General features: G+C 42.1%; 1 protein-coding gene across 1 annotated transcript; it reads right to left on the bottom strand.

The window, feature by feature from the left end:
• Positions 1–159: 159 nt before the first annotated feature.
• LOC106588908 (zinc finger FYVE domain-containing protein 1) lies at positions 160–10,962 on the bottom strand. Its single transcript, XM_014178485.2, has 11 exons — positions 9,181–10,962; positions 8,543–9,047; positions 6,218–6,432; positions 5,887–5,993; positions 5,688–5,796; positions 5,472–5,569; positions 3,573–3,690; positions 3,263–3,433; positions 2,859–3,039; positions 2,572–2,685; positions 160–2,319 (listed from the first exon to the last, which is right to left on the bottom strand). The coding sequence occupies exons 1-11, from the start codon at positions 9,832–9,834 to the stop codon at positions 2,087–2,089; spliced, it is 2,505 nt and encodes an 834-aa protein (XP_014033960.1). The 5' UTR covers positions 9,835–10,962; the 3' UTR covers positions 160–2,086.
• Positions 10,963–12,181: the final 1,219 nt, after the last annotated feature.

The following is a 12,181-nucleotide window of genomic DNA, read 5'->3' on the forward strand; positions in this document are numbered from 1 at the left end:
TTCTTGAAGAGATAGCTAAAGTTGTCAAACTTTCTTCCCACCAATGCAACAAAACTAAGGTTGCCAGGGTTCGAAGAGCAGATCTTATTAGAAATATGAAATAGAACCTGACTAAATATCCATAGCCCCCTCCCCAACCAAATAACTATAAAACAGCCATGAGCTGATAAGACTTTAATAATATAGTTATTCCACCACTTATGGACATTGTCAATATGCAGACATCCACACTTTCTCACGATCTTATGTTCAATAACAGCATAACATAGTGTTTCATACCTCTTTCTTGTCTGTGCATTAGGAGTGTCGATTCGAGAATTCAATCCATTATCATTTCGGTCACAAAGGTCTCTCTCTCTCTCAAGCAATAGGTTTGGAAAACAAAGGACTAGATGGGGACATAGCTGACATTCCTGGCTATTATTCTGTGCAATATTAGCAACACAGACATGACTTAGTTTCATACAATGACATCATTCAATCAGAAACATTTTGACAGCAGACAAGGCAGATTCCATCGTAATTTCTATACCTCACCATCTAGGGTTACAGCTTAGACAAAAGGGCAAAAATAAAATACAAATCTAACAAAATGACAATTATCTTAAAATGCTTGCAGGACAACCTTTTTTACCCAAACACAGATAAAGGAAATAGACATTCTATGTGCTTGGTTGGCATGTATCCAGGTAATATTGTTCCCTGGGTTCTGACATTTCAGCCTCTTATTCATCTAACCATCAAAGAAGTGAAATGGTTAAGGTATAAATGCTAGCTGACTGTGCATATCCAAGTGTTGTATGAATGAAGGACAACAGTTTCCAGTCAAGAAAGCAATTGAACTCAAATATACCAATAACAGTATTCAGAAATAAAACCACATTAAACTAACTTATGACTTACTGTCTACATATAGCATAGCATATCATCTCTCAATTATTAAAAAGCACAAAATAATATGAAAGAATGAGCATGCAATCTATTTGACACTGCAATCTTTAACATGGATGACAAATAATGCCACAGAAGCAGAGGGCTGAAAACAAATGCTGAGTTCATTTTCCCACCAGCCTATGCTTATGGTGATAAAACAAGATTCAAACAAACGGTAGTAACTGCCACACCATTCAAATTCTAGGTGCATAATGCACACCATGTGTATACACTCAAGTAACAGAAATTGTCAGATACATTACAAAAATACCACCCAGTATAAGTTAAAATATAACAATGAGGTTAGGTATTGATTTATTCAGAGATCACCAGACCCTCTGAACACCTCAAAGGCTATGCATCTTTCAGACTCAAGCTGAACAATTGTTTTCTACAAAACAACGTTTCTAAAATCCTGATTTCACATTCTTCTAGCATAATTCCATGTCTTCATAGAACCATAACCTCTGAAGTAAATATGAAGTTAGTGTCAACAGAAGCAGTAACCCAAAAGGCTATTTGCAGACCAAATATCCAAAATCTAAAGTTGACTAACTCTTGACAGACTGGTTGAAAAATGGGATATGGGTGCTCATGCATGCTCAAATCTAAGTCAAATCTTTTTTTTTCTTTTTTTTCTGGCCATGATAAGCAGCAGCTTTGTAAAGCTGCAACAGACTTAGAGCAAACCTAAAATAGTGTAGTAGAGCATGCAATTAACCTGCAGCAGGGACTTCACTGACACCATTATCCCCTCAACATTAGTAGTAACATCAGTAAAACAAGGCCTTATGGAAAGTATTGATTAAAACTAAACCCCCCCCCAGGGTTCTCAAGAAAATAACATTGCTAACATGCTACAAATGTACTTTTTTTCCATGGTAGAAAAATATTTTTAAACCATTTTAAAAAAAGCTGTGATTTGGGTGAATGAGGAGCTCAAAATATCTTCCTGGCTCACTCTTTTGATAAGGACAATTTACATAGATGTCCCTGTTGTTCCACAAGGCATCAGAAACCCTAAAACTAGATTTACTAAAAACATACTTGCCACAGACACGGGACAGAACCATTTAATGGAGGTCTATAAGGGGTGGGTAGAGGGTTAAGAGGTGGTTCAGTCGAGTGTTGTAAGGGAAGAGGGCCAGCCCCGTTAAAGGTCTCCAGGTTTCTGGTTGCAGTTAGCACAAACACGGACAGGGTGGTCCCAGCCCCGCGACGGGACCGGCCGACGCTCCAGCGAGCACTCGTCACACACGCCTTGCCCGCAGGCGCGACAGTGGTGCTTGGACAACTTGGCAGTGAAGCTGCACTGGCAGTTGTGGCAAGAGAGGATATCCTGATCAGGCACCCAGTAGGTGGGACGCGCAGCATCCTTGACCAGACCTGAAGAGAGAGCAGACACACAGTAAAAAACGACTGTTACAGTAGAATGGAAGTGCAATGCTAAACCAATAACATGTCGAACAATAAAAATATCCTAATACTGCAGTATCTAAAAATAATTTTATTTGTGATAAGGAGCAGCAGAGACATTTTTCATATGCCACCAGATGGCAGCCTGTCCATGGGTTTAAATTCCTGCAGTCATTGCCCATTACACAATTCTATCTGGCTCTTGTGTTACATAACACTCACCCAGTGGGATGTCAATAGCAGTAACCACGGCGCCCAGTGTGTTTGACACTGCTTCTCCAACCTTCCTGGCTAGGTTTCCACCTTCCTCATCTTCAACCTCTGCGTGCAACAGCTCTGTACAAAGCATACAACTATGTTACCACTGTACAGTATGGCTAAAATAAACACGTATGCAGACTAAGTAAGGCTAAAAACAGATTTAAAGGCTAAGTATACTAAGTTACCACTGTACAGCATGGCTAATAATAAATACATACAGGCTAACTTTGGCTTTGAGGTGTTGGTACCTGTATGTGTGGCCCTCTGCTCATAACAGGTGTCACAGACTCTCACGGGGGCCAGACCCCAGCCTTTCTCTGGGACAGGCGTGGCTTTGGACGAGCATGTGTCACAGAACCCTTCCCCACAGGCACGGCAGTGATGCTTGGTATCGTTGTCTTGGAAGACCTCTTGGCACTTAAGGCATGTCTGGACATTACAGGGGAAAAACAAAAACATGAGGCAGTTATTGACTAGGGAATCTAGTACGAGGGGTCGATCTGAGCCTTATCTTGTGACACGCAAACATGGGTTGTGTAACATTGGCCCCAGCTGAATAGCAGCGAAGGGCAATAAACAGGTTCCTGGACAAGAAAGTGTTGACTCTACTGTTCCACGTATGATGTGTGTGTGCTGGTCCTCTGTCACTCACCAGGATGAGGGAGTTGGGTTTCCAGTAGGTCGGGGCGATCTGATCCGTTAGCCAGGAGGTGACGGCCTTGGCAGGCTTCACACTGAGCTCTGACACAGACTGGGCCATGAAGTTAACACCATCCAGCAGACGCTGTGCTGCATTGCTATTGTCCTTCAGGAATCCATCTGCCTGTGGAAAGTGAACATTGAGTTGCAAGAAGTTTACAAGTTCTTTTGTTTACATATAAGACTATGTTGAGAATGTGGAAATAATACCAATAGGCATTTAGAAGTATTTTAGTAGGTATGTGGTGTGGTAGTTCTCTTACCCCAGGCCATATATGCTGGATTTCAGTGCGGACCACCGTATCCACTGGGTCCTGGTTCCCATACCAGTACTGCCGGCTCCGATAGATCACCCCACAGTTTGGACATTCAATCACGTACCTGCAGACACACACAAAAACACAAAAGTTACATTTTACAGAGCATTTATAACCATATACAGTGCATTCGGAAAGCATTCAGACCCCTTCACTTTTCCCACATTTTGTCACAGCCTTATTCTAAAATGGATTAAATTGTTATTTTTTTTCCTTCAATCTACACACAATACCCCATGACAAAGCTAAAACAGATTTTTAGAAATGTTTGCAAATTTATAAATAAAATAAAAAAGTATTCAGACCCTTTACTCAGTACTTTGTTGAAGCACCTTTGGCAGCGATTACAGCCTCGAGTCTTCTTGGGTATGACGCTACAAGCCTGGCACACCTTTATTTGGAGAGTTTGTTCAATTCTTCCCTGCAGATTCTCTTAAGCTCTGTCAGGTTGGATGGGGAGCGTCACTGCACAGCTATTTTCAGGTCTCTCCAGAGATGTTCAAATGGGTTCAATTCCGGGCTCTGGCTGGGGCACAAGGACATTCAGAGACTTGTCCCAAAGCCACTCCTACGTTGTCTTGGCTGTGTGCTTTGGGTTGTTGTCCTGTAGGAAGGTGAACCTTCGCCCCAGTCTGAGGTCCTGAGCAGGTTTTCATCAAGGATCTCTGTACTTTGCTCTGTTCATCTTTCCATTGATCCTGACTAGTCTCCCAGTCCCTGCCGCTGAAAAACATCCCCACAGCATAATGCTGCCACCACCATTCTTCACCGTAGGGATAGTGCCAGGTTTCCTCCAGATGTGACACATTGCATTCAGGCCAAAGAGTTTGATCTTGGTTTCATCAGACCAGATAATCTTGTTTCTCATGGTCTGAGTCCTTTAGGTGCCCTTTGGCAGACTCCAAGAGGGCTGTCATGTCCCTTTTACTGAGGAGTAGCTTCTGGCCACTCTACCATAAAGGCCTGATTGGTGGAGTGCTGCAGAGATGGTTGTCCTTCTGGAAGGTTCTCCCATCTCCATAGAGGAGCTCTCTCAGAGTGACCATTGGGTTCTTGGTCACCTCCCTGACCAAGGCCCTGCTCCCCTGATTGCTTAGTTTGGCCGGGCGGCCAGCTCTAGAAAGAGACTTTGTGATTTCAAACTTCTTCCATTTAAGAATGATGGAGGCCACAGTGTTCTTGGGGACCTTTAATGCTGCAGATATTTTTTGGTACCCTTCCCCAGATCTGTGCCTCGACACAATCCTGTTTTGGAGTTCTACGGACAATTCCTTTGACCTCATGGCTTGTTTTTTTTCTCTGACATGCACTGTCAACTGTGGGACCTTGTATAGACAGGTATTTGCCTTTCAAAATCATGTCCAATCAATTTAATTTACCAGATGGAATCCAAACAAGTTGTAGAAACATCTCAAGGAAGATCAATGGAAACAGGATGCACCCGAGCTTAATTTCGAGTCTCATAGCAAAGGGTCTGAATACTTATGTAAATTGTAAAAGGCATCTTTTTTTTTTAATGTGTAAACATCTTCAAAAACTGTTCTAGTTTTGTCATTGTGGGGTATTGTGTAGATTGATGAGGAAAATGTTTAATTTAATCAATTTTAGAATAAGGCTGTAACTAACAAATTGTGGAAAAAGGGTTCTGAATACTTTCCGAATGCACTGTACCTCAAGACAAACTACATATCTGCAGACATATCTGGAGTGCACCAAATAAGTTAGTAAACGGCTAGGGGTTAGCAATGAATGGATTGGTGATTCTAGATCAAAAAGCACCATGACTTAAAATTAGAGACACCGGTAAAAATTCAACCCCAAACGATGACCTCTAGTGTCACTCACCCTGACCAAGCATATCTAGCAAGGCCCAGCCACGGAGAGTCTGAGGACGCAGAGGTCTTGGGAACCACCACCACTTCCTTTCCCCCTTCGTAACAGGCCTAGTGGGACAACAGAGGCATTGCGGTCAGCCTGATACAGAGTCAGATCTTCAGAATGTCATATGGCAACATTGGGTTCAGGTAGTACAAGATTTAGGTGGATATCCACAGGACTAACCTTACAGGTGTAGATGCGATTGTCGTATTGGGGTGAGTACCGGCAGCGGTGTTTGGCCTCATGACACACCCCCTCCCCAAGGTGGTTCATGCTGTTCTTGCAGCCAGAGCTAAAATAGCAACAACAATGTGACTTGTTAAAACCCTCGCTGTAGTCAGTGGCATGAGATGGAGAAAATGAAATAAATGAGAGGACTTACCCGCAACTGAGGCAGAGGCAGGAGCAGGTGAAGTACTCGTCGGGGAAGAAGCAATTGTGGGCTATGAGCTCATCAGAGATCTCCCCATTGAAGCGCTCACTCAGGGCCTAGACAGAAAGAAACAATACATCAGAAATGTCATACACATAGCCTGACTAGATTGTTCAAATTGTGTGAAAGTAAACAGATCTGTAACTATTGAATAGCAATGTTTGAAACTTACTAAAACAAGAACGGGATGTTTTAGTGTTTTCCTTATGTAAATGTGAGCCTGTTTGAAACTGTTTTGGAGCCAGGTGACTACTGACTGAGTTATAAGCATGTCTACTACCTGCAAGGCTTTGAAGATGACGACTGGGGAGCGAGGGGAGCGGGTGGCGTTGTTGTCCAGCAGCTGCTCCAGGGTGCGCTGTAGGCCACCAAAGTCTGTTGGGGGGCTGCAGGTACGTGTGCCTCGGTACTGGATGGAGCTGAATGCCTCTGGGAAACGGCCTAGCTTCCTGAACCGCTCAAGTAGCAACCGATCTACAGACTCTGATGAGTTGTCTGTTATAAATGAGGGAGAACGAATGAGGGAGAACGAAGAACAGGATGAGAAGACAAGACTTAACGTTTATATATCCCTTCATAAAAAGAACATTCCACTTATTACGTTGATCAATCAAAACTGAGGTGGAAGGTGCCTCACAACAACAAAAAGATTCTAGGACAAAAAAGTCAAATTCTAAAGACAAGAAACATTCACAGAAAAAAATATAATGTAAAGTGCTGGCCCATGTTTCATGAGCTAAAAATAAAAGATCCCAGAAATGTTCCATACGCACAAAAAGCTTATTTCTCTTAAATGTTGTGCACAAATGTTTTACATCCCTGTTAGTGAGCATTTCTCCTTTGCCAAGGTAGTCCATCCACCTGACAGTTGTGGCATATAAATAAGCTGATTAAACAGCATTAATACACATGTGCACCTTGTCCTGGGGACAATAAAAGGCCACTCTAAAATGTGCAGTTGTCACACAATGCCAAAGATGTCTCAAGTTGAGGGAGCGTGAAATTGGTATGCTGACTACAGAGCTATTGCCAGAGAATTTAATGTTAATTTCTCTACCATAAGCCACCTCCGTCATTTTTGAGAATTTGGCAGTACGTCTAACCGGCCTTACAACTGCAGACCACGTGTGTGTTTTATCTCAATCATGGACACTGTTACTAACAGTTGTGGCTGCTTTGAGTGATGTATTGTCTCTACCTTCTTGCCCTTTGTACTGTTGTCTGTGCCCAATAATGTTTGTACCCGGTTTTGTGCAGCTACCATGTGCTGCTGCCATGGTGTGTTGCTACCACGCTGTGTTGTCATGTGTTGCTGCCATGCTGTTGTCTTAGGTCTCTCTTTATGTAGTGTTGTCTCTCGTCGTGATGTGCGTTTTGTCCTATATTTTTATTTAATTTATTTTTGAATCCCAGCCCCCATCCCCGCAGGAGGCCTTTTGATAGGCCGTCATTATAAATCAGAATAAATTCTTAACTGACTTCCCTACTTAAATAAAGGTTAGATAAAATAAAAATACGGGCAAGTGGGCATGTGGGCAAGTGGTTTGCCGATGTCACCGTTGTGAACAGAGTGCCCCATGGTGGCGGTGGAGTTATGGTATGGGCAGACATAAGCTACGGATGACGAACACAATTGCATTTTAACGATGGCAATTTGAATGCACAGAGATACCATGATGAGATCCTGAGGCCCATTGTCGTGCCATTCCACCGCCATCAACTCATGTTGCATGATAACACCCAGCCCCATGTCGCAAGGATCTATAGACAATTCCTGGAAGCTGAAAATGTCCCAATTCTTCCATGGTCTGCATACTCACCAGACATATCACCCATTGAGAATGTTTTGGATGCTCTGGATCGACATGCATGACAGCGCGTTTCTGTTCCTGCCAATATCCAGAAAATTCACACACCCATTGAAGAGGAGTGGGACAACATTCCACAGGCCAAAATCAACTCTATGCAAAGGTGATGTGTCACGCAGCACAAGGCAAATGGTGGTCACACCAGATACTGATTGGTTCTGATCCACACCCCTACCTTTCTTTAAAAGGTACCGTATCTGTGACCAACAGATGCATATCTGTATTCCCAGTCATGTGAAATCCATAGATTAGGGCCTAATTCATTTATTTCAATTGACTGATTTCCTTATATGAACTGTAACTCTGTAAAATCTTTTAAATTGTTGCATGTTGCGTTTATATTTTTGTTCAGTATATTTCAAGGGATATAAAATAATTTACAGTTCAACAGCCACATACTTTCAAAGGACTCTAGATTATTCAAACTGCTTGACTGGTCAGTTACCTGTTCACACGGTTTCAAAACTGCTCTGTTGGAATAACAAATACTAGTCTTAGCGTGTCAAAGGGAGATAGGGATGAGTAGGATTTTGCACCCGTAATTACCAAATCACATGTTTTATGATCTTGTATAGCAGAATTCTTGACAATATGCATGAATCTACTGTATTCCTGCTTCCACTCTGTCAAGGAAGGTGAAATAACAATAGAGACTGATGAGTGCAGCAAGTAACAATCTTCGATTTGGGTACAGTACACTATGGTAAGTGTTGACTACAGTATTTCTCAGCACTGACCTGAGCCCAGCAGCTTGGTGTGGACGGTCTCATGGAAGATGATGACGGCCGGACCCAGGGTGGACAGAGGTACATCAAGGCCACAGCGGGCCGTAGTGGCCTTCAGCTCCTTGGTAAAATGCTTCAGGTAGGCGTCCGACGCGTCGCACAGAAACTTGAAGAGGTCGTCATGGAGGCGGTCGGCATGGGTGCGGTAGATTATGAGGTCGGAGATAGCTAGCACCTTGAGAAGGAGACGTGTTCTTTGGCCCTGGTTGGAGCTGTTACCCAGCAGGCCCTCTGTGTCAATGACCACCACCTTGTGGATAGGGTCGAATGCCGCCCACACCCCCACTGTGCAGGACTCCTGTGTGGGGGAGGTCTTGAACACTTCCCTGCCTATGAAGAAAGTGTGGTTCAGAGTGTGGGATTTGCCCTCTCCTGTGTTGCCAAAGACGGACACCACCTTGATCAGCTTGTCAGGCTTGCAGTTCAATTTCTTCACAAACGCGCCATCGTCCTTTACCTGGAGAGAAAAAAAAAAAGAGTAGAATTAGCAGATGAGGTAATTCCATTTCACAAAACACAATTTAGTTTAGAAACAAAACTGACAGAATGCAAAAACTCAAAGGACTTTTTTTATTCCCTTCACTACCCACCTGCATCTCCTCATTCGCATCAACCAGAAGAAAACTGCAGACTTTCTCCAGAAGTTTTGTCTTCTGGACTTCTGCCTCGTCTACCAATAAGCTTAAATTGATCTCTGCAGGTTTGGGTGGAGGGGTTAATTTGACTTCAACAGGATTTGGTGGAGGGGTTGAGTTGATCTCTGCAGGTTTGGGTGGAGGGGTTAATTTGACTTCAACAGGATTTGGTGGAGGGGTTGAGTTGATCTCTGCAGGTTTGGGTGGAGGGGTTGAGTTGAGCTCTGCAGGTTTGGGTGGAGGAGGATAGGCAGTGAGTGGGTGCTTCTTCTTGTTACCTCCATTGTGGGTGCTTTTCCGACACGGTTGGCACAAGTTGACTTTGCAGCTCTGGCAGCGGACGACAGACCTGTGGCGGCGGCCATTCACTGGCCTTTCCTTCCCTCCTCTGCAGTTGTCACAGTAGGGTACATGCCATGGGCCTATCGCTACCCGTTCATGGTTCTGCAGGCCCTCTTGACTATGGAGTTCCTGCTCACAGCGAACACACTGCAAGCTTCTACATTCGTCACATTCAAAAGCAGCCTCTTCTGAGCCCCCACAAGCATAGCTCTCTTGACAAATTAGACTGGTGTTAATTTCCTTTTCTGATGAACCATGACCACTCATTTTTCCTTCACAAGCCAAATCTGAACAGTTTTATGCTAGCTGGAGTAATTTGACTATAACGCCAAATAGTCCCAAAAGAAGAGTAAATAAATATCAATCAAGTAGTTTCAGTGATAACACATGACCTTAGTATTAAATACTGTGTGCTTTATAGGCTACACCTACAACATAGACAACTTGATATAAGTAGACTTAACAGGGATGCATGGTGACAGTGCTCCAATTAACCTGTAAAGGTTCAAGATCCACTACAATTTTTTACAGCTTACTGCAGCATTCCATACAAAAATGTCAATATGTGACACATTGCAAATATAGTACTGTGAGGCAATATGGTTGAATGTTTGTTCTGGCTATTTTAAGTCAACCTGCTCTTGACAATAACATACATTACGGTTATAACTGGCTTCATGAACATTAGAACACTGCCAGAATAAATACGTTACAGCAAAGTAAAGCTGGAAACACAATGTATGCAATAAAACAAATGTTTGGCAAGACAACTTCCCTGAAACATATAGCTAACCACACTAACTTGAATATGTGCAAACTGGCACCAACTTGAAACCACAGCTGGGAAAACTAGCCAGCTGTTTAGAAACAAACATAAATCACTTCCCTTGTTAGCTAGCTTCCTAATTGCTACCTAGCTCGAAAATAAAACCACCTAGCTGACAGCTGCCTAAAAAGCTAGCTAGTAAGTTAGCTGCCTGTAGCTTGACATTTAAACAATAGTTAGCCAACTAACGTAGTTAGCTCGTTTAAAATAACGTTATTCCAATGTCAATGTGACAAACTACGAGTTCCGATCAACAAAACACCGACAACAAATCCCAATCACCCTGTCTGAAACAGCTAACATTAGCTGGCTGGCTAGCTAACTAGCTGTGTTATTCAAGCTAGACAGTTTTGGTAAACTCGGTTGTCAATAATATTATAGCCGAATGCTAGGATAACAACTGGTCGGTCAACAAAACCATACAAAGAAAAATAGCCCAATCCGTTTCGGGAGACTTTAAAATATATTATTGCACTGAAATCCTTCCAAGCTTTGTCATTGTTTTGTTCATCAACCCCTTCCCTAGCGAATTTCTGTGCGCTATGATTGTTGTTGTTGCCAGCCAAGTCAGATCAGCTGATCAGATTATATAGGTAAATGAGGTGTATGCTGGGAAATGAAGTTGTTTTGAATGAAGTAGGCGTTGTAGTCAAAAATCTATCAAATTGTCTTTGATAATATGCATACTTCTACATAAAGACACACACAGACATGGATGATGGATTGTCTAGTAAAATATGACATTTTATCAGAAAGATATTGGATTGTACAACCTGATTTGATTGTGTGTTGAATCTGTGAAAGGGAACTCTTTCTGACACTACCACTAATATTGCAAGACTTTGAATTTGATCATTATAAATAATTCATTTTCCTGACAGAATTAACAAGTATCGATTTTCTATGCAATTTGTAATATGCTTTAGACAAGTAAAAGCTCAGTAGCTTCTGTAATATTCAGTACATCAGTACAACAGTAGAGGGCAGTAGATATTTATAGTTTGAATCCTTGGGTAAACGACTACCTGATAACAAAATCCTATTTCTCTATGGTTTGATCATGTCAGTGGGTTTGATGTGAGACCTGCCCAGAATGAAAATGTCCTTAAGTGGACACAATGTAATTGTGTCGGTATGAATGTGACAGATTAAAATCAATCGCAATGATATCAATCGCAATATTACCGGTGTTTACCCCACACTAGAGTTCCACAACTGGTGGCCTGCAGGTGATTGATTTTATTTGATGTCTTCATCATTTGCTTGCCCCACAAGTTCAGAGCAAATATATTGTATATATACAGTAAGAGTCAAAAGTTTGGACACACCTACTCATTCAAGGGTTTTTCTTTATTTTTACTATGTTATACATTGTAAACTATGAAATAACACATATGGAATCATGTAGTAACAAAAAAGTGTTAAACAAATCAAAATGTATTTTATATTTGAGATTCTTCAAAACAGCCACCCTTTGCATTGATAACAGCTTTGCACACGTTTGGCATTCTCTCAACTAGCTTCATGAGGTAGTCACCTGGAATGCATTTCAATTAACAGGTGTGCCTTGTTAGAAGTTAATTTGTGGAATTGATTTCCTTCTCCTTTGAGCCAACCTGCGTTTGAGACAATCAGTTGTGTTGTGATAAGGTAGGGGTGGTATACAGAAGATAGCCCTATTTGGTAAAAGGCCAAGTCCATATTATGGCAAGAACATCTCAAATTAAAAAAAGATAAACGACAGTCCACCATTACTTTAAGACATGAATGTCAGTCAATCCAGAAAAT

Source organism: Salmo salar, chromosome ssa01, assembly GCF_905237065.1.
Source record: "Salmo salar chromosome ssa01, Ssal_v3.1, whole genome shotgun sequence".
Taxonomy (NCBI): domain Eukaryota; kingdom Metazoa; phylum Chordata; class Actinopteri; order Salmoniformes; family Salmonidae; genus Salmo; species Salmo salar.

What these genes read in the sequence shown, in the direction of transcription:
- LOC106588908 (XM_014178485.2), bottom strand. Translation starts at nt 9,834, where the DNA reads ATGAGTGGTCATGGTTCATCAGAAAAGGAAATTAACACCAGTCTAATT. An exon ending in GCTAGATATGCTTGGTCAGG is followed by an intron (nt 3,691 to 5,471) that starts GTGAGTGACACT and finishes GTGTGTCTGCAG; the next exon opens with GTACGTGATTGAATGTCCAA. An exon ending in TCCAGCATATATGGCCTGGG is followed by an intron (nt 3,434 to 3,572) that starts GTAAGAGAACTA and finishes CACTTTCCACAG; the next exon opens with GCAGATGGATTCCTGAAGGA.